General features: G+C 42.7%; 1 protein-coding gene across 1 annotated transcript in view; it reads right to left on the bottom strand.

Annotated features, from left to right (window-relative positions):
- VPS45 (vacuolar protein sorting 45 homolog) overlaps nucleotides 1-19,342 on the bottom strand; it is an 87,713-nt gene extending 68,371 nt beyond the window's left edge. Inside the window, exons 1-7 of the mRNA XM_058660190.1 lie at nucleotides 19,070-19,342; nucleotides 18,394-18,528; nucleotides 11,709-11,769; nucleotides 8,105-8,184; nucleotides 5,050-5,118; nucleotides 4,790-4,927; nucleotides 4,243-4,353 (exon numbers count right to left, since the gene is read on the bottom strand). Of these exons, the coding sequence (XP_058516173.1) occupies nucleotides 4,243-4,353; nucleotides 4,790-4,927; nucleotides 5,050-5,118; nucleotides 8,105-8,184; nucleotides 11,709-11,769; nucleotides 18,394-18,528; nucleotides 19,070-19,162 (687 nt within the window). The 5' untranslated portion in view covers nucleotides 19,163-19,342. The remainder of the gene's footprint in view (nucleotides 1-4,242; nucleotides 4,354-4,789; nucleotides 4,928-5,049; nucleotides 5,119-8,104; nucleotides 8,185-11,708; nucleotides 11,770-18,393; nucleotides 18,529-19,069) is intronic.
- Between the last annotated feature and the right edge of the window lie 2,302 nt (nucleotides 19,343-21,644).

Here is a 21,644-nt window from a genome sequence, read left to right as displayed (position 1 = left end):
TGGCTGCAATAGCCAGAGTTGAACCAATCCAAAGTTGGGAGCTAAGAGTTTGTTCTGCTTCTCCCACATGAGTGTAGGGGTCCAAGACGTGAGCCATTCTCCACCACTTTGCCACTAGCAGGGAGCTGAATCAGAAGTGGAGCAGCTGGAATATGAACTGGTGCCCATACGGAATGCTGGCACCACAGAGGGAGACTTAACCTACTCTGCCATGGCACCAGCCTCTTGCTTGGTTTTAAAAGGAGAAATATTTTGATGGGTGAAGAGAGGAAACGGTATTCCAAACATTCCAGAGTTTAGGCAGCAGGCACACAGAAGCAGGAAGGATGTCGCATATCAAATCTAGATAGCAACAAGCCATAGGTTTTTATGTGAGGGTTGTCCTACACTATAAAGGCACTCGGATGCTGAGTTCAAGAGGTTTTTAATCTGGTGAGAAAATGAGAGCCAATCAAAATTTTTAAGTCAGGAGCATGAGGACTGGAGCTGTGCTTTAGGAAAAGGAAATTAACGAGATTGTATCTGTGGATATATTAGAATAAGAAGAAATCAAAAGTAGTAGATGACTATGTCAGTATTCCTACAAGAGTTTAGAATCTGCTCAAGGAAACTGCAATAAAAATGGAAAAGAACAGAGGAGGGTTGGTGCAGTGGCACAGTAGACTAAGCCTCTACCCACAGCACTGGCATCCCATAAAGGTACTGGTTCAAGCTCCAGCTGCTCTACTTCCCATCCAGCTCCCTGCAAATGTGCCTGGGAAAGCAGCAGAGGATGGCCCAAGTCCTTGTTCCCCTTCACCCACATGGGCAATCTGGAAAAAACTCCTGGCTTCAGCTTTCATCCGTGTCCAGTGTGGCCATTTGGGGAGTGAATCATTCAAATAAGAATAAATAAATCTTTAAAAAGAAAAAAAAACAAGAAGAATGGAGAAAACATTGGAAATCAGGACCGACAGAATTTAGAGATGGTCTTGGTTAAGAGTAGGGATAGTAGCAGAAAGGGGCAGGAGGGATGAGGCAGAAGAAAGAATTAATGATTATGGCTGGAAGAACAGTGATACCAAAGAGCTGGTGAAATACAAGACCAGAACAAGAAGCGCTGAAAATAAGGAGGCAAACAAACAGAGAATGCTGTTTGCTTCCCTATTTCTATTTTGAGGACTACCACTTAAAACCATCCTTCTAGGAGAATCAAGATGGCAGAACAGGGTAAGGACACGTTTATGAGGACAGAAAAACATTTAATCAGGATGAAGCAGACAGGACATATTTCAGGAAATAGGAAGGGACAGAACAACAGCAGAGGGGTACCTGGAGACTGACCAACACAGGAAAGCAGGGGACACAACAGTGTGGTGTTGCAGAGACTGATACTCCAGCACGGCGATCTGAACACCACCAGCATCCGGAACTCCACCAGCAACCAGGTGGGAAGAGACTTTCACTGGGAGCACTGGTGATGAACTCAGACAAAGAACTGTCCGTTCTGCTGGTCCGTTTGATTTGACCAGGAGCAGAGACAGAGCAGCAGATCTCAGACGGGAAGTGTGAGAACAGAGTGGATTTCACAGCCCAATCAGCTCCTTAGAGCTGAATTGGGCGCCATTTTGCGAAAGAAGAAAAGGGCAAGAGAAGGGATGGAGCATGCCCTGAGCTGGGAGTGAGCTCATTTCTGTCTCAGTGAACTGCAACAACGTGGCATTCTACGGATTCCACCCAAGACAGGTCTGGGTAGCCCTCGGACCTGACAGGTCTGGGTAGCCCTCGGACCTGACGGCCAGCAGATCAAGAACTATAGTGGTTGTATGTCAGGCGCCATTTTGGGCACTGTGGCAATAGCTTTGGGACTGCAGGGGACAATAGTGAACTGCGCATGTGCTGATCTCGCGAGAACTCGCTGAGGTCCATAGATTGCACTGGTCGCACAGGAAAATAATACTGACTCTGGCATCGTACGGGTCAAAATAGGTCCGTGTGGCACCCAGACCTAAAGTCCAACAGGTTCTGGCAAGATCAGCACCACCAACAACCTAATTATATAGGACACCTGGTGTTTCTCTAATCCTGGGACCTGCTCCAACCAGAAGTGGGAGAAAGGTTGCAGTGACAACAGTGCAGCCTCACCACGGTATCACAGGAGGTGGAGAGTGGCGAGCCAAGAGCTGGGGCTGTGCAGACCACGGTGGAAATCTGACGTAGAACCCAGACCTGGAACTCGCTGGAGGTTGTGGCACAAGTGGCTGCAAGGAAAAAGTTGTGTACAAACCGCAAAAGTAACATCGCATTGTAGACCTGTGGGTGACAAAGCTTAGAAACCTGCCCCAAGGAATTCAAGACTCTGCTAACCAGAAGTGCAATGACCAAGAGCAAAAGAAGAGACAAAGACACAATGAATATTACCGAAGATTCCCCTACAAAGGAGCAAAACCCTATGCCTACCTCAGAGTTAACTGAGGAAGACATTGAGAAAATGGGGCACACAGAATCCATAAAACTCATTTTAAAGATTCTGATCAACAATGAGAAGCACATGCAAGAGTTCAAAGAATTTAAGGAAGCAATAAAGCAAATCAAGGCTGGCATATCAGAAATTAAGAACACAGTAGAGCAAATTAAGAGTACAGTGGAGAGTCTCCAAAATAGAATGAAGCAAGCAGAAGAAAGAATCTCAGAAATGGAAGGTATTTCCTGTCATCAGGGGGAAACAAACAAAAAGCTGGAAGCAGAGCTGGATCAGGCCAAAAAAAGTATTCAAGAATTGAAAGACACTATTAAGAGGTCAAATATTAGAGTTATGGGAGTCCCAGAAGGTGCAGAAAGAGAAGCTGAGTTTGCAAATGTATTTAATGAAATAATAAGGGAAAATTTCCCTAATCTGGAGAAAGAATTGGGAAACAAGTTCCAGGAGGGACACAGAACTCCCAACAGGCTTGATCAAAAGCGATCTTCACCACGACATATGATAATCAAGCTCTCTTTAATCGAACATAAGGAAAAGATTCTTAAATGTGCACGCGAAAAAAATCAATTGACATATAAAGGAATGCCAATTAAGCTCACAGGAGATCTCTCTCAGGAAACTCTACAGGCAAGAAGAGAATGGAATGACATATTCCAGATTCTAAAAGAATAAAATTCTCGGCCTAGGATAACATATCCAGCAAAGCTTTCTTTTGTCTTTGAAAATGAAATAAAATTCTTCCACAGTAAAGAAAAGCTAAAAGAATTTGCCTCTTCCAAACCTGCCCTACAAATGATACTTCAAGAAGTTCCCTTGACAGAAAAGAGGAATAGCACCCAACAAAACCAAAGGCAAAGGTGAACAACATCCCAGTAAAATGACAACAGAAGACTAAACCAATGAACAACCCATTCCTAAAATGACAGGACCAAAGTAACACCCATGTATATTAAACCCTGAATGCAAATGGCTTAAGCTCAATCAACGTCACAGATTAGTACACTGGATTAAAAAACAAAACCCATCTGCTTAATGTCTGGAGGAGACACACTTCAACAAAGATCAGCGGAAACTATATCACATGGGTTTTGTTGTTTTCTGTTGTTTTCATCTCTTCAAAACACTTTCTTCTGATTAAATCATTCAATGACTCATAGATCATGAAGTGGCATCATTTTCTTCAAGAAGGTTCTTGATTTTCATTTCTTCAGCTACACATTAGTCATTTAATAGCATGTTACTTAACTTCTTGATGTTGTTAATTTCTTTTTTCTCCCAGATGTTGATTTTGTTTTGTGGCTCTTCATTTAAGTGGATGTATAGTAGCTGTGTAATGGAGACTGTCATATCTAGTAATATGTCATTTAACTTCAGGCATTGTAAATTTCTATTTTTCTTTTTGTTGTTGATTTTGAATCATGACTTTTCATTTAAGGAGATGTACAGTAGCTGCGAAATTGAGACTAACAATCAGATGTGAGGATGTAGTGTGGTATGCATTTCTACTTCCAGACAAAGATGGACTTACAATGAAACTGTATAGTATATCTTGACAATAGGATTCTGGACTCTCTGCCATTGTCTATGCCCACAATGATGGACATATGACTCTTTATGAAGAACTATACGTTAGTAATGATATAGAGGAACTGGGGGGGGAGGGAACTGGGGAGGGGATAAGGGAATATGAAACTGTATTATAAAATAATAACAATAATAATAAAATGTATTAAAATTTTAAAAAAACCATCCTTCTATTAATCTAACAAAGAATTCTGCACCTGATTTAGCAGTGGGGTGATGGCATCATCACAGCGATCTAGAATAAGTAGCAATGGAGGAACCTCTGTCCGCCGGAATTCAAACAGTTCATATTCTTTAGTTATCACTTGCTGTGGGTAAGAAAGAAAAACGATTTGGTCAACAAGTTAGCTGCACAGAGCCATGCTATAAATAGGAGATCACTAAATAAAAACCACACTTCACAACAGTTCTTTGTACCCAGATGGGCCTTTCACAAAAGGATTTAGAAGCTTCACAAAGTTTAGTACCACACCATTTAAGAGGTGAAACCCTATTTTATAGGTGGTTTAAGTGGAACCAAACACACACACACAGAGTTAAACAGCTTGTGAATATTCTTGTGCTAAAATTAAGAATCTTAGCTCTAACATATGACTTTTTGTTTTAATATACTGACCTCTTTGTCAGGAAACCCAACATATTATTATCTCCTTGGCTGTAGATGAAATAAACATTCCTTTCATTTCTCAAGGATGACAAGAACGCGCGTGGCAGTGAGGTAAAGGAGCCAGGGACAGGGCATACCTTAACACATTCCGCTAGTCTCTTTGCAGCCTCTGATGAAAGCTGATAACGAATCATGGGGCACTTCTTCAGAGATAAAAGGAGAGCTGTCAGTCCTTGAGTTGTTCTGGAGAGCTGGCCTAGATCCCAATTTCGTCCCTTTTTGTTAAAAATAAATATTTAGAGAAAATATTTGAGCTTTTTCTGGTAAGTCCAATCGCTTGCACAATTAACTCCTACCTGATAAATTAACTAATTTCATTCATTCTTTTCTTCCATACCTGGCAGCAGCCCAAAATATTGAGGGAAAACAAGTGTGGGTTCACAGCAATATAATCACCATAAAATTCCTGCAAATAAAACACAAAGTTATTCCATGACACTAACTGTATTAAGCAGCAATACTTTCATAGTCTGATATAACACTGCATGATAAAATCAAATATAGAACGTACAAAAATTGTTCAATTAATAATTAACAGTGGTAGGCTTTTGGATCTAGCAGGTTAAACTACTGCCTGCCATGCCGGTATCCGATACGAGGGTAGATTAGTGTACCCTCTGTTCCATTTCCGATCCAGCTCCCTACTTATGGCCTGGGAAAGCAGCAGAGGATGGCCCAAGTGTTTGGGCTCCTGCACCCACATGGCAGACCAGATGCAATTCCAGGCTCCAGGCTTTAGCTTGGCCCAGCTCTAGCCAGTACAGCCATTTGGGGAGTGAGGAGTGAACCTGTGGATGGAAGATCTGTTTTCCTGTCTCTCCCTCTCTCTAACTTTGCCCTTGAAATAAACAAATGACCCTTTTAAAAAAATAACAGTAATCAGTGTGGCATAATTAAAATAATAAAATATCAACAAGAATAATATTTTAAAAGACAGAAGTTGTAAACACACAGTATTTCTAGAGAACTCGATGCAGCATATTTATCAATTAGCACTAATAAAACACTGCAGTAAGATATACAATGTTGGAGGTGGCTCTGTGGCACAATGGATAGCGCATTGGACTTCTAGTGATGACAAGATAGACAATGTTGGGCCTGGCACAATAGCCTCGTGGCTAAATACTGGGATCCCATATGGGTGCCGGTTTGTGTCCCAGCTGCTCCACTTCCTATCCAGTTCCCTGTTTGTGGTCTGGGAAGGCAGCAGAGGATGGCCCAAAGCCTTGGGACGCTGCACCCACGTGGGACACCCAGAAGAAGCTCCTGGTTCCTAGCTTCAGATCAGCTCAGTTCCAGCAATTGCGGCTACTTGGGGAATAACCAGCAGATGAAAGATCTTTATGTCTTTCCTTCTCTCTGTAAATCTGCCTTTCTAATAAAAATAAATAAAATTTTGAAATATGTACAATGTTATATTCATGTAGAAGTAACTTTGTTGTACAATGTATTTCATGAAGGACAATCTGATTTAAAATAGGTCATTCTTTTTATTCTTTTATCACTTGGTGCATCACACTGAAAAATTATAAACTAGTTTATCTGCTGTCTCAGAAGACACTGTTACTCACTTGGGAGATAAAAGTTATTCAAATATTTGTGATAAGCATACAAAAAAAAAAACCTAAGGCATTTAAGGTAACAAATAATGTTCTAATATAATTTATCACACAGCATGCAGCATGTTTAGTTTCCAATTTTTTAAAAACATTTATTTATTTTATTGGAAATGCAGATGTACAGAGTGAAGGAGAGACAGAGGAAGATCTTCCGTCCACTGATTCACTCCCCAAGCGGCTGCAACAGCCAGAGCTAAGCCAATCCGAAGCCAGGAGTCAGGAACTTTTTTCTGGGTCTCACACATGGGTGCAGGGTCCCAAGGCTGTGGGCCATCCTCAACTACCTTCCCAGGCCACAAGCAGGGAGCTGGAAGGGAAGTGGAGCAGCCAGGATTAGAACCGGTGCCCATAAGGGATCCCAGCGTGTTCAAGGCGAGGACTTTAACCATTATGCTATCGCACTGGGCCCTAGTTTCCAATTTTTAACCTAATGAACCAATGTTCAGTTATTACCTTCAAAGCATAAGAACCACAAACAGAACTTTAAGAGACCTCATTCTCTCCCAAGCGTATTCACATTTCTGCTGTTGAACACAGCTCATAAAACTAAGAACAGTATTTGATTCTGTCCTGAGATCCGTGAAACCCGCCCTCTGACATACAATGTCACACTCAGATGAAAAAGAATTCTGCAGTCCAGTGTAGTCCACGAGGGAGATGTTGACTTAGAGTAAGCCATTATATTAGCTCACCCTCCTTATTCTCACTCATTCCTTTAATTTTGGTCCTATCCAACTGGAATCTCTCCCAGATGTACTAAATATATTTTGTGCAATGCACATTCATTTTGTCTGAATAACAGTCTTTCTTTTTAGACCAGCACCTTCTTGCTCTGTATGTTTTTTTTATGTTTATTTATTTGAAAGCAGGAATTCTAGAGAGAAAGGGAAATCTTCCAACTGCTGATTCACTCCCCTAAATGGCCCCAATGGCCAGGGTTAATGTAGGCGAAGACAGTGGTCAGAAGATACTTCCAGGCCTCCCATGCAGATGACAGGGGCCCAGACACTTAGGGTCACCTTCCACTGCTTTTCCCAGGCTTTTAGCAGGAGCTAGATTAGAAACGGAGGAACTGGGGCCCAGTATGGTAACCTAGTGACTAAAGTCCTCACCTTGCATGTGCTGGGATTCCATATGGGCCTGGTTTGTGTCCTGACTGCTCTACTTCCCATCCAACTCCCTGCTTGTGGCCTGGGAAAGCAGGATGGCCCAAAGCCTTGGGACCCTGCACCTGTGCAGGAGACCAGGAAGAAGCTCCTGGCTCCTGGCTTCGGATAAGCTCAGCTCTTGCCATGTGGCCACTAGGGCAGTGAGCCAACAGACAGAAGATCTTTCTCTCTGTCTTTCCTTCACTTTGTAAATCTGACTTTCCAATAAGAATGAATAAATCAAATGATGAAAGAAAGAAAGAAAGAAAGAAAGAAAGAAACAAACAAACAAACAAACAAACAAACAAGAAGGAAAAAGAAATGAAAGCCAAGGGCTCGACGGCGTGGCCTAGTGGCTAAGGTCCTCGCCTTGATCCCATATGGCCGCTGGTTCTAATCCCGGCAGCTCCACTTCCTCTCTATCTCTCCTCCTCTCAGTATCTCTGACTTTGTAATAAAAATAAAATAAATCTTAAAAAAAAAAAAAATGGGAGCCAAGTCTCAATCCAATCCAGCCCATTTGGATGCCAGTATCATTGGTGATGGCTCCACCTACTATGCCACCACACTGGCCCCACCTTCTTGACTTTTTAAATTTAAATATTTAAAAGGCCAATATATTTACCTGAACCTCAGCCACAACTTCCTGCTCATCAGCTTCAGCCAATGACTTCACATCGCTCTTGCTGATCACATTACTGAAATCTGAAACAGACACGAGTGACACTCTCAAAGGAGATCATCTCTGTTTCAACTAGGCAGAAGAGGGCCGACAGTCAAAGCCCAATGAATACGGGAGGTTTAGTACACACAGTGGTGCATGTCAGTCACACACCTTCCCACTGGAATGAGAAGCACAAGTATATTTAAACCCCAGAGGTTTTCTTAGTGCTACAAAAACAGTGAAGACACTGGAGAATGCAAGGGAAGCAAGTGATTACACTGACACTAGCAAGTAGAGGGAAAGAAACAAGCCTTTATCTTGTCTTTCATGTATAAACTGTACATCAGGTAGCTAGAAGATAAGAAGAATTTTTCTTTGTAGGAATGTGCTAGCTAAAAACAAACAAGGAATATTAGCAGAAGAATTAAGATATCATGGTTTCCAACCCTTGCTGAATGACTGGATGGACCTTGGCTCTGAGTCTTAACAGCTGCTAACATCACAAGAAGAACGCACATAACACCCCTAATAACATATCCTGGCCAAAAATAAATCAAACTTTAATGAAATTAAGGTTCTGCATCCACCTATAAATCGAATTCACAGGAACTAGGGAACACAAACATTTTAAACCACAAGGAACAGATTAAACTCCCTTTGGAATGAAATCATGACTTGCAGGTTGTGGAAAACTTAACCATTTCTTCAATGAATAAATTGCACAAAAGTGAACCAGGAGGGAACTATGAAAGATTACAGAAACTTAAACTTAACATATTCACCAGCACGAACATGTAATCTTACTTTGAACCTGACTCACATAAATAATGAAAAAAACGGAATAATTTGAAAGTTTCCACTGAATGAATACTTGAAAGTGCAAGAAATTACTTTTCACTGTTATTTAGATGCAATAATTGTAGGGTAGTTTTGAAAAATAAGTCCTTATCTCTTAGTCATGCATACCGATACACTTATAATGAAATTACACACCTTAGATTTGTTTCAAAATAATATTTTTGGGGGTAGCTATAGCTATACAGCTAAAGTAATACTGGGGCATGGCTCAGTAACCACTGAAACTGAATGACTGATACACTGGGGTTAATTATACTATTCTACATTTGTATGCACTGTAGATTTCCATAACAAAATGTTTTTTATAAAGGGAGGCATGTTATATAAAAGATTTAGTAGACACAAAAAAATTCATTTTATTTAACCAGTCAAATAAAATTCTGAAATTGATTGGTCCAACCAGGTAACTTCAACAGTCTTTCTTTCATAGACATACTAATTTAATATAATTTATTATCTGCTTCATAGATCTTTAAGCCCAAGTCAATCTTTGGAACTACAGAGTAAATACTGAATGTATTATCCTTTATAAGCCTCATCTGCTATATCAGAAAGCACTCTTTAGAAGACAAGAGGTCTTTCACCTCATGACTCATTCAATTTTTAGCCAAGAGACTCAGCAAAAGAGTCTATTTTATGAGTACAACAGTGTGCTTTCCTGAGGAATTAGCTTGTGACAAAACTAAAAGCTACTGGAATGACTGCACGCCTGTAAAATAAAAGACAACATCAAGTGTTTATAGGGAGGCGAACAAATTGGATCACCCATACACTGTAAATGGAAATGTAAAATGGCTTAGTCACTCTGGAAAATATTGGGCAGTTCCTTCAAAGATTAAACATGTGACTACATATGACTCAGCAATCACACTCTTGGGCATTACTTATCCCAGAAAAATGAAGACCGACATTCACACAAAAACTCATACCGAGATGTTTCCGGCAGTTTTCTCTAAGGTCAAAACTAAAAACAACCCAGACAGCCTGCAGCAGTGAAATGTTCAATAAGCCAGTACATCCATTAAATGGAATACTCCATCACCAATTTTAAAAAAGAAAAGATACAAACAAGCTGAATGAATCTCCAGAAAATTATCTGGAGTTATAATAAATCAAACCCAAAAGATTACATACTATAGGATTCCGTGCATAGTGCATTCTTGAAATGACAGTACCTCAGAATGAAGAAGGGATAGGTCATTGACAAGGTTAATGAGAGGACTGGAAGGAGAGGAGGCTAATGAAAGTTAGGTCAATATCTGGGATTCTTTGTAGGTACAAATATTCTGTATCCGACTGTATCAGGGTTAATATCCCAGTTAATATAATATACTGTCATTGTAAGATGCTACTTCAGAAAAACTGGGTTAAAATGTAAAGAACCCCTGCAGTACTATTTTATTTTATTGCAGTTTTATATGATAGAGTACAATTATTTCAAAACAAAAAGTCGAATTTAAAAAATTGTGAAAAAAACCCTCAATCAATAAAATAAAAGCAAATAAAAACTCAGATTACAGACTAACAAAGCTGATCATCTTTTCATCATTTTGGGTGTCTGCAGTGGCTAAATTAAATAAAATATGCACAAGAGCTATTCATAAAACAAAAAGTCTAATTAGAAATGTTAGATTTTTATATCATTATCAGGTAATGCCAAAGGAGAAAGTATGTATATCTTAGACTATATTTAAAATCCTAAAACCATAAAGCCTTTAAGTAAGCTTCAAAACTTCTCAAATGCCCTACTTTCACTAAATTTCACCCTTGGTTTTAGAGATTTACCAAACACACTACAAAAATCCTATAAAGATCAGTAATGACATCTAGAGGAGAACAGATGTAACTTCCATACAGCACGTGTTAAATGAAAGGAAGGAAGGAAGGAATAGAAAGACCCTATACATGGAGTGGCAACCACAAATGTATTTTGTCTCAAGACTCCCCATACCACAGCCTCTGCCTGCCAAAAGCTGTGCACAAAAGCAGAATGTTTTCATTTACCATATAAATTTTAACTTTAACAGCTAGCTCAAGTGTACCCTCCCTCAAAACAAATAAATCAGCTTGTGTGCTTCTATTTATGAGGGTAAAATAGGAATAAGCATGCACGTTTGTTTTAAGGTGAAGGTGGTATGTGAAATCTCACTAATTAAGCAACTGCACTGACAAGGCATCTTGAAGATGCCACAATCTACCTCAGCAATCCGTGATGAACAAAAACCATATTTAGCTCTCTAAAAGGAATGCTGGTCGCAGACTTTTAATCTTTTGACAGAGGTTGAAATAAGCCAGGCTTGGGGTGGGCTTTTAGCACAGTAGTGGAAGACACTGCTTGGGGCATGTGCTCCCATATCAGACTGTCTGGGTTGTGTCCCCCTCCTCCACTTGCCACCCAGCTCGAAACTAGTACACCCCCGAGAGGCAGCAGGTGTCACGCATATGGGAGACGTGGTGTGAGTTCAGGACTCCTGATTGCAATCTTACTCAGGCCCGGCTGCAATGGGCACTTGTGGGGTAAATTATAGTTGGAAGAGCTTTGTCTCTGTCCCTCTGCCTTTGAAATCAAATGGAGAAAAATTTTATTGAACAAACAAGATGTTGACAGTAATTAACTCAGTGAAATTATCAATGATATGATCTGTTCAGCAGAACAGACTAGCTTGGATACAGTTATGTGACTGGAAAAGTAAATTCATATACTTACAAATAAAATATATACTGTATTTGGGTCTTCTCAGCTCCTGGATTAGATAATCCACATTCTCCTAGAGGGCAGAGAACAAACAAGATGTGACTAAGAGCTGTGAGATGAAGTGCTTACATAAAAAGTAATAACTGTCACTCATTTATTTATTAAGTCTACTGTGGCACCAGCATCCCATATGGATGCCAGTGTGATTCCTGGCTGATCCACCTCCAATCCAGTTCCCTGCTAATGCACCTGAGGAAGCAACAAAAGATGATTTAAGTCCTTGGATCCTGCACCTTACATGGGAGACCCGGAAGAAGTTCCTGGTTCCCATCTGAGAACCAGCCCAGCTCTGGCTGTTGTGGCCATTTTGGGAAAGTTCCAGCAGATGTAATATCCCTAACTGTTTGTTTTTCTCTCTCTTTTTTATTTGAAATTCTGCCTTTCAAATAAAAAATAAGTAAATCTTAAAAATAAGAATCTAGCATATGCTGAATTTAGATTACATATGTATATGCTGGGGGTAAGGACTGGAGACAAAGAGATACATTAAATATATTAATTATGAATCTTACATAATTCAATATTATGGTATTTTTTAAAAGACTGATTTAGTTTTATTTGAAAAGCAGGTTTACAGAGAGAAGAAGAAATAGAAAAGAAGTTCTTCCGGACGATGATCCACTCCCAATTGGCCACAATGGCAAGAGCTGAGCTCATCCGAAGCCAGGAGCCAGGAGCTTCCTCCAGATCTCCCATGTGGGTGCAGGCTCCCAAGGCTTTCGGCCGTCCTCAACTGCCTCCCCAGGCCACAAGCAGGGAGCTGGATGGGAAGTGGAGCAGCCAGGACAGAACCAGCGCCCATATGAGATTCCAGTACATGCAAGGCAAAGATTTAGCCACTGAGACATTGTGTGAGGCCCTATAGGTTAAGTTTTAGCTACCTGCATTATGTTTCCCAAATTAAGATACAAATATGTATTATTTTTTAAAAGCCTGTGAAAAAAAATGGGCAAAGGAAATGAATAGTTCAAAACAGCAGATTCAAATGACTAACAGGCATATGAAAAGATGCTCAGGCTCCCTAGCCATCAGGGAGATAAAAATGAAAATAACAATGAGGTACCACCTAACTCCATTCAGATTGGCCTACATTCAGAACTCAACTAACAAAACCTGCTGGCATGGATGTGGGGAGAAAGGTACCCTCCTTCACTGCTGGTGGGAGTGCAGGCTATAACAACCCTATGGAAATCAGAATGGAGAATGCTTAGAGAATTGCAAATAAACCTGCCATATGATCTAGCTCTCCCACTCCTAGGAATATATCCAAAAGAAATTAAAACTACATATGAGAAGGGGATTTGTAATCCTATATTTACAGCAACACAATCTACAATAGCAAAGACATAGAAACAACCCAGATGCCCACCCAAAGAGGAGTAGTTAAAGAAACTGTGGTTCATCTACTCCATGGAATATTATTCAGCCATCAAAAAGAAGGAAATTATAACATTTGTAATTAGAAACCATTATGCTCAGTGAAATAAGACAATTCCAAAAAGACAAATACTGTATGTTCTAATATAAGGAAACCATCATGCAAATTGGAATGTATAGTGGTGGAGTAATGGAGACTACCATATCCAGATGTGAAGACACAATGCAACATGCATTCCTACTTCCAAACAAAAGATGGACTCCCAATGAAAGTGTTGGATATATCTAGGCAATGGGATGATGGACTATGATATTGTCTGTACCAGCAATGTCAGGGCACACTTAAATAGCAGACTGATGGAATTATAACTCCTCATGAAGAATTGTACTGTTGTGACAATATGGGAAAAATCAGTCAGGGGGTGGAAATTAGGGGGAAGAAAATCCCAGACTATATAGAATTGTACGATAAAATCAAAAATTTAAAATAAAAAAATTTTAAAGAAATATAAAGGACACAAATGTTGGTATATAACATGAAATTGATAATAATGCGGGCCTGGCATGATAGCAGAGTGGCTAAAGTCTTTGCCTTGAATGCACCAGGATCCCTATGGACACCAGTTCCAATCCCGGCAGCCCCACTTCCCAATCAGCTCCCTGCTTGTGGCCTGGGAAGGCAGTCGAGGATGACGCAAAGCCTTGGGATCCTGCACCCATGTGAGAGACCCAGAAGGAGCTCCTGGCTCCTGGCTTCAGATTGGCTTAGCTCCTGCCGTTGCGGCCACTAAGGGAGTGAATCATAGGATAGAAGTTCTTCTTTTCTGTCTTTCCTCCTCTCTGTATATCTGACTTTGCTATAAAAATAAATTAATCTTTTTGAAAAATTGATAATAATGCTACAAATGTGCCTAAAGTTACTTCTATTTGAATTGCATTTATCTGATCAAAATTCTTTTTTTTAAGATGTATTTATTTTATTAGAAAATCAGATTTACAGAAAGAAGGAGAGACAGAAAGGAAGATCTGTCCACTGGTTTACTCCCCTAGTGGCTAAAATTGCCAATGCTGCGCCAATCTGAAGTCAAGAGCCAGGAGCTTCTCCCAGGTCTCCCGCACTGGCGCAGGGTCCCAAGGCTTTGGGCCGTCCTCGACTGCTTTCCCAGGCCACAAGCAGGGAGCTGGAAGGAAGCGGAGCAACTGGGATACATACCAGCACTCATATGGGACCCTGGTGCAAGCAAGGCGAGGACTTTACCCAGTAAGCTACTGCACCAGGCCCCCTGATCAAAATTCTTACAGAGAACAACAAAATCTTTCAATTCCTATAAAATCAACCTTCACTTTCGTTTTTGTCTTACCACGTCCTAAGACTGTACAACTGCAATAACAGTGGAATATTCACAAATAGTAAGTGAAGGCCTTTTCTACAATTGCAAAGCACAAAAATTAGTAGAAAAAAAGCCCATTTGTACATGATCAAACATAAGAATTCAGTTACAAAAGACGGTAATGTAAGCTTTATATATATATTTTTAAATATTTCTTTAAAAGAAGGAGTGCCACAACAACATCCGTGAGGGCTGGATGGTTGAGTTGGTTAGATGGAACTAAGCTTTAATACCCACTGCCAAGTACAAGAGCCAAATGGGTTGGGGGACAGACTGGTCTACTGCTACACATACCGGCAAACCAGGGTAGGGGGCGGGCCTGGTGGGGGTTATTGTGGGTTGCCCCGACTAGACTGCAGCTCCCACTGGTTGATGTAAGGGCCGAGTACGTGCTGGGCAGAACCAGACTGGACTGCAACACCCATTGGTTCCAGTGGAAGTCGGGACTGAAAACAGAACCAACCCAGCAATTGCAACCACCAGCTGATCGGGGTGATGGACTGTGCCTGGCCCTGTGCTTGCTAGAACATACAAGAAACTAATCTGGGAATACCTCAAAGTTTCTTTGGAGATCTCCCCAATCAAACTGCTGGACTCAGAACTCTAACCAAGACAAGACAGAAGATAGAACAGGTCAATCATTCATCGCAGCTATATGTTGGCAGCGAAATATGGGGCAAACGGAGACTTTATGATGGACCATATCAATCAGTGGACGACCTCATCGAGCAAAACTGGCAGCGATTCAGAATTGGAGAACTATTAAAACCACTTGAGCAAATATCTCAGAGCATGCCCCACATCCGGGACTTGGAGTAGGCGGGAAACCGGGTGGGGCTTCTCCCTCAATATCCTCCTTTACCTCAGATACATGATGGAAACAATATGGACATAATAGTATTACCCACTTCCCTATACCCCCTGAACCTTTTTTTTTTTAAAGCCCAACAACAATACAATAAAGATTGTCAACAACAATACAATAAAATAAATTTTAAAAAGATAAAATAAAATAAAATAAAAAGAAAGAAGGAGTGCCAGACAGAGAGGTGAGGGTGGGATTGAGACAGAAAAACAGAGAGGTCTTTCATCAGCTGATTCACTCTCCAAATGGCCACAGCCGCCAGCATTGGTAGGCCAAAGTTAAGCAGCAGGAATTTCATCTGGGTCTCACACGTGGGTGGTAGGAGGCTAAACACTCTTCCACTGCCTTCTCAGGCACATCAGTAAATACTGGGCCAGAGGGTCCAGCATGGTGGTCTAGCAGCTAAAGTCCTCACCTTGAACGCACCACCAGGATCCCATATGGGTGCCGGTTCTAATCCCGGCAGCCCCACTTTCCATCCAGCTCCCTGCTTGTGGCCTGGGAAAGCAGTCGAGGATGGCCCAAAATCTTGGGACCCTGCACCCGTGTGGGAGGAAGTTCCTGGCTCCTGGCTTCAGATCGGCGCAGCACCGGCCGTTGTTGTCACTTGGGGAGTGAATCATCAGACGGAAGATCTTTCTTTCTGTCTCTCCTCTGTACATCTGACTTTCCAACAAAAATAAATGAATCTTTAAAAAAAATGTTGGGGGCCCGGCGGCGTGGCCTAGCGGCTAAAGTCCTCACCTTGAAAGCCCCGGGATCCCATATGGGCGCCGGTTCTAATCCCGGTAGCTCCACTTCCCATCCAGCTCCCTGCTTGTGGCCTGGGAAAGCAGTCGAGGACGGCCCAAAGCTTTGGGACCCTGCACCCGCATGGGAGACCTGGAAGAGGTTCCTGGTTCCCGGCTTCGGATCGGCACAGCACCGGCCCGTTGCGGCTCACTTGGGGAGTGAAACATTGGATGGAAGATGTTCCTCTCTGTCTCTCCTCCTCTCTGTATATCCGGCTTTCCAATAATAATAAAAAAAATCTTTAAAAAAAAAATGTTGGGGCAGAACAGGAGTAACTAGGACTAGGTTTTATCTATTCTTGATAGTATTACACATAGCTAAATTTCAGTGTAAACTGGAACTCCAAGCTAAATCTATTATTTTTGAATTTTTTAATAAAAATAACATTTTTTACAGAATTAATAATAATGTAAACAGTGCATATTTATTTTTAAATGCGAAGATAATTTTAATTGGCCTTTCAGGACCCCTTGCAATAGTAACATCCCATATCAGAAAATGGATCTGAGTGCTGGCTGCTCTGCTTCTGATCCAGCTCTCTGCTAACGCGCCTGTGAAAGTGGCAGACGACGGCCCAGGTACGTGGGACCTGCTACTAACAGGGGAGAGCAGCACGAAATTCCTCCCGGCTGTTTTCCGCTGGACCCAGGACTGATTCTTGTGGCCATTTGGGAGAGTGATTCAGCAGATGGAGGACCTCTCTTTGTCCCTGATTCTTTGGCTTTCAAATAAATACACTTTTTTAAAAATGTCATTTAGACAAAATGTGCACTGTGAACTTAATATCTTAAAGAAAATTTGTTTTGAATAATAAAGATTTTAAACCTAAAACAACTTACTTTAAATAATACACTAGGTAAAAATGACAAAGTGAAGTAGAAGATTCCTAATGAAGTTTGGGTATCTATGGTCACAAATGAAGTTCTCTGATAAACAAGATTAGGAGATAATGAAGCAAATGATCTCTGACATCCTACTTCAGTGAAAATGTCATGTCTGAGAGCTGCAAATGCGAAGTAGATGGAAACTACTCAAACTCAGCATGACTCAGTCTGCAGTATGTGCTGAGTGTCCACTGTGCAGCAGGCACTGAGAATAACAGCGAGAAAAAACAGAGCTTACTGCCGGCAGAAAAGACAAATACTAATACGCAACCATGTACAACTTCACCTGTGACAAGCAATAAGGGAAAGATGATATTGCTAACAGCTTCTAAGAGGGGAGGCCAGGGGATTTGTTTCAGGAGCCCAAGAAATTCCAGGCTGTGGGATGAGCCTGTGCAGAGGTCTTGTGGCATGATACGATGGGAGTACCACAGACTAAAGTGTGAGTATGGCTGAAGTACAGTGCTCAGAGACAGGGATGCTGTGGCACAGGGTCAGCATATCAATGGACTGCCAGACACACAGGGCCTCGCAGGTCATGAGGGAGTTTCATAAGAGTAGTGAGAAGTCACTCAAGGATTTCAAGCAAGGGTGACATGATGAGATTTGCATTTTGGAAAGTATAGAATGTACTGACATGATAGTAAAAGTCCTTTGGAGTTGGAAGAACGAGAACACGAAGCAAGAAAATATACCAGACAAGACTAACAGAAGGTGCTAAGAGTAGGTGATACTCAAACTGGTTGCAGAAGGTGGTGAGAAGGTAGGGAGCCCTTCCTTAGGTAAGAAAACAGAGAGGCGCCAGGAGGGAACACACCCACAGGAGTTATAAAGTAGCCTCCTGGGCAACAAAGGAGCAGAGTGGGACACAGGAAGGCGGGGTCTGTGGGACAAGAACAGAGCAGCCAAAGAAGGCCTTCGCTGGACTATTACACAGATCCCAGGCTTGAAGCCAAATTGAGCCACCATCGGGTCCCAGGCATAGACGTGAATACACCGTAACTTTTCAATACACAGAGAGCTGTGTAGAAGATGAAGTGGCATGATATTCAGCAACAATAAACCAGGAGTAAAGTGATGTGGTTGTTAAGAGCAGGTCCTGGCGCTGGGAGCAGCTGTAAACCTAAAAGACCGGTGGAAGAATCAGCCTCCAGGAGCAAACTGAGACAGGGGAAGGAAGAGACCATAGGTTTCAACTGTGGCAGACTGGGATCGTCATGATGCCACAAATGACAGTTTTACAAGTTTATTATTATTTCTGTTGAATGCCTTCCAACCAGAGGGCTCTGTGCTTGTCCAGGGAGGTGGCAGGCGGGTGCAGGTGGTACCTTTGTAGGTCGCAGGAAGCAGATTGCCTTCAAGTGTTTCATGATCTCGCGATTCTGCGAATCGATGCGTTCGAAGAGGTACACTTCCTTCTGAAGAATCTCGGACTGGGTGTACACCATGCTCACGATCCCGGTCTGTGAAGAAAGCGAATCACAATTACAGTCCAGAGGACTCGGACCGGCCCGCTACGGGGAATGCTCAGATCTGATAGAACACTGACTCTTTAGCGCAAAGCAAGAAGCCCCAGACCGGAATAAAGCATGCTGAGTACGAACAATGCACATGTTTCTCAAAGCATCTTTTCCATCACTTCCAAGATCTCTGTGTTGGGTCTGTGGCCAGCCCAGCAACTTGACTTGGAAAACCCAACACTGAGCTGAAAGAACAGGACCATCCCCAAGTCTTCCAAGAGCTGGCTTTCTCGCATAGGCTCCACTTGCCCGCAGGGACACTGTTCTCTGTGTGGGAAGTGGACAGAGCCATTCGGACTGCAAATGCACTGGGGCAAGCCGGTGCACATGCAACTCAGCAGCTCCACTCCAACACCCTCTGCATTTCAAAATCTCTACTTGAATCGCAGGGACCCGCTACGGGAAGGGAGAGTGGGAAGGAGGAAGAGAGACGGAGGTAGGGAGAGGAAGGGAGGTTGGGCAATCCAAAAGAAAGCAAACTCACCGTCTCCTTATCCATGAGAAGCACTTTCATCCCGGGCCCGCTGTCCTCTATCATTTTGGAAATGTACTGCTTCACGGCAAACACCACGTTCATGGTGGCGAGTTGACAGGTGTCCCAGAGCCCTTCCCGCCCCCTTTGGCTGGCCAAGTGAACCCCTGGGCCTGTTGGCTGGGTCTCTCAGCTGCTTCCTCCCAGCCGGGTTCGGCTTCCGGGAGCTCGGGCCGCCCCGAGCCTGCCGGGAGTTGTAGTTCCGCGGCGGAGTCCGGCGTCCCGGGCCGGCTGGCTGAGGCGTCCGGGGTGCTGTGGGTGACGTTGCCGTGGTTCCTCGTCCTCCTGCCTGAGGGTGCGGGAGGACGCGGGTCGGGCAGCCGCCGCCCGGCCGGGCTCCGGGCTCGGAGGCCGGGGTGCCTCCCGCCTGCTAGCGGAGAGGCTGAGGGGGAACTTTTTGCTTGAAGCTGACTCGGAGGCCGCGGTCACGCTGGGTCTTTAGCCCTTTTGGGGGGGCGGCGGTGAGGGGAGGGACCACGGGGACTGAGGGGAAGGAAAGGTGGGTAATGCTCCCGGCCACTCGGGACCCGGAGGGGCTGCCTGTGCTAAATCACGCTTCCCTGCCTATTTGGGTCGTCAAGGTGCCTGCTAGCCTATATTGATGCAGATTCGGGCCGGGGACGGGGGTGGGGTGGGAGCTCCACAGCTGGAGTGGGAGTCTGGGGTTCCCCAAAAACAAAAACTGCTCCATATGCTTAATTTTTAATAATGGGTGGAGGACACATGGTACTCGTGTGTCACTGTCTGCTTTATCTATCTTATTTAATTATAAGTGTTTTCTCTGGCTTTACTGGTGGCAGGGCAGCCATGGGTCTCAGCTTTGCACAGAATTAAATACAGGATAGAATGTAACATTCATCCCTTTAGTCATCCCTTTTCTATGTCAGGGTCTGTATTTCTTTGTCAGGGCTGCCCTAAGACTACTGCAGGCTGGATGGCTTACACAATGGAATGCTATTTTCGTCCTGGGATGGTGGCTACAAGGCCGAGGTGAAGGTGTGGAAGGTTGCTCTCTTCTGAGGTACCTCCTGTGGGTGTCCTCTCTCCCAGTGTCTTCACTGACTTCCTCCCTGTGTGTGTCCTAATCGCCTCTTCTTATAGAGGAGATTAGGACAGTCCTGGTACATTAGGGCCTTGGGTTAATGTACTCACTTCTTTCATGAGCCAGTGTCCTAGTGTAGTCTCATTAACATTCAGAGATACTGGGGGTTTAGTACTTCATTACGTAAATTGGGAAAGAGAGGAGACACAATTTATCCCTTAGCATGTATTGATTGTTGAGCCGATTCTTCAGGACTGATGCTGACAGCATAATCGTGTGTGAAGGTAGCTGCTGAAACAGCATTAGTTATATGTCTTGTACCTCTTCTCCTTTGCATCAATCTTTTTAAAAAATGTTGTTAGGAATTTTATTTAATTGTTGGGAACATATTAATATTTCCATATAAACACAGCTCAAGATTTCACATTTATTTCACAAGGCTCCCCAAACAACACATCAAGCAGATCACAATGCCTTAGAATCTTTCTTTTGGGGTTATGTGGCATATAGAGTTGGATTTGGGGAAGCTGGTCAAAGGTACTCGATTGAAACAAAACCAGATCCACTGTAGGAAAGAGTCATTCACTGAAGCAGAGGGGTGACTAAAGAACTGGTCTTAGCTCTCAATAGTGAGAGATTCACTCCACTCAAGTAATCCAAGATACAGTACAGGACAGCACAAAGCACAAGAAATCATCTTGATAAAATGTTTGTTCCCTAGACCCAGCAGCTGAAATCAAAACAAAACAAAACCCTTTCACCTGCTCAGACCCATAGAAAATTGCTATTTTAATGTAAAAGACCCCCCAAAAGAAAGAAATATAAAGATAAAACAAAGACTAAATTCTACTTCTGCATCAGTGTACTATTACTATGAAGTTGACTTTAATCTAAAAAAAAAAAAGCTTTTAAATAATATCATCCCGGGCCTAGTGTGGTGGCCTTGCAGCTAAAGTCCTCGCCCTGAAAGCGCCAGGATCTCATATGGGTGCCGGTTCTAATCCCGGCAGCTCCACTTCCCATCCAGCTCCCTGCTTGTGGCCTGGGAAAGCAGTTGAGGACGGCCCAAACCTTTGGGATCCTGCACCCGCATGGGAGACCTGGAAGAGACTCCTGGCTCCTGACTTTGGATCAGCTCCAGCACCAGCCGTTGTGGTCACTTGGGGAGTGAATCATTAGATGGAAGATCTTCTCTGTCTATCTTCCTCTCTGTATATCTGACTTTGAAGTAAAAATAAATAAATCTTAAATAAATAAATAAATAATATCATCCATCAAGTCAGCCCCTGATCAGATGGTATGACCAAAAACTTGTGTAATCAACCCCTTTCCAAACAAAGTGTGTCCCTCACAATTCTTTTTTTTTTTTAAGATTTATTTATTTTTTATTACAAAGTCAGATATACAGAGAGGAGGAGAGACAGAGAGGAAGATCTTCCCTCCGATGATTCACTCCCCAAGCAGCCGCAACAGCAGGAGCTGTGC

This window comes from Ochotona princeps, chromosome 2, assembly GCF_030435755.1.
Source record: "Ochotona princeps isolate mOchPri1 chromosome 2, mOchPri1.hap1, whole genome shotgun sequence".
NCBI lineage: Eukaryota > Metazoa > Chordata > Mammalia > Lagomorpha > Ochotonidae > Ochotona > Ochotona princeps.
Note: the sequence above shows the minus strand (reverse complement) of the source record. Positions and strands in the feature narration are given on the sequence as shown.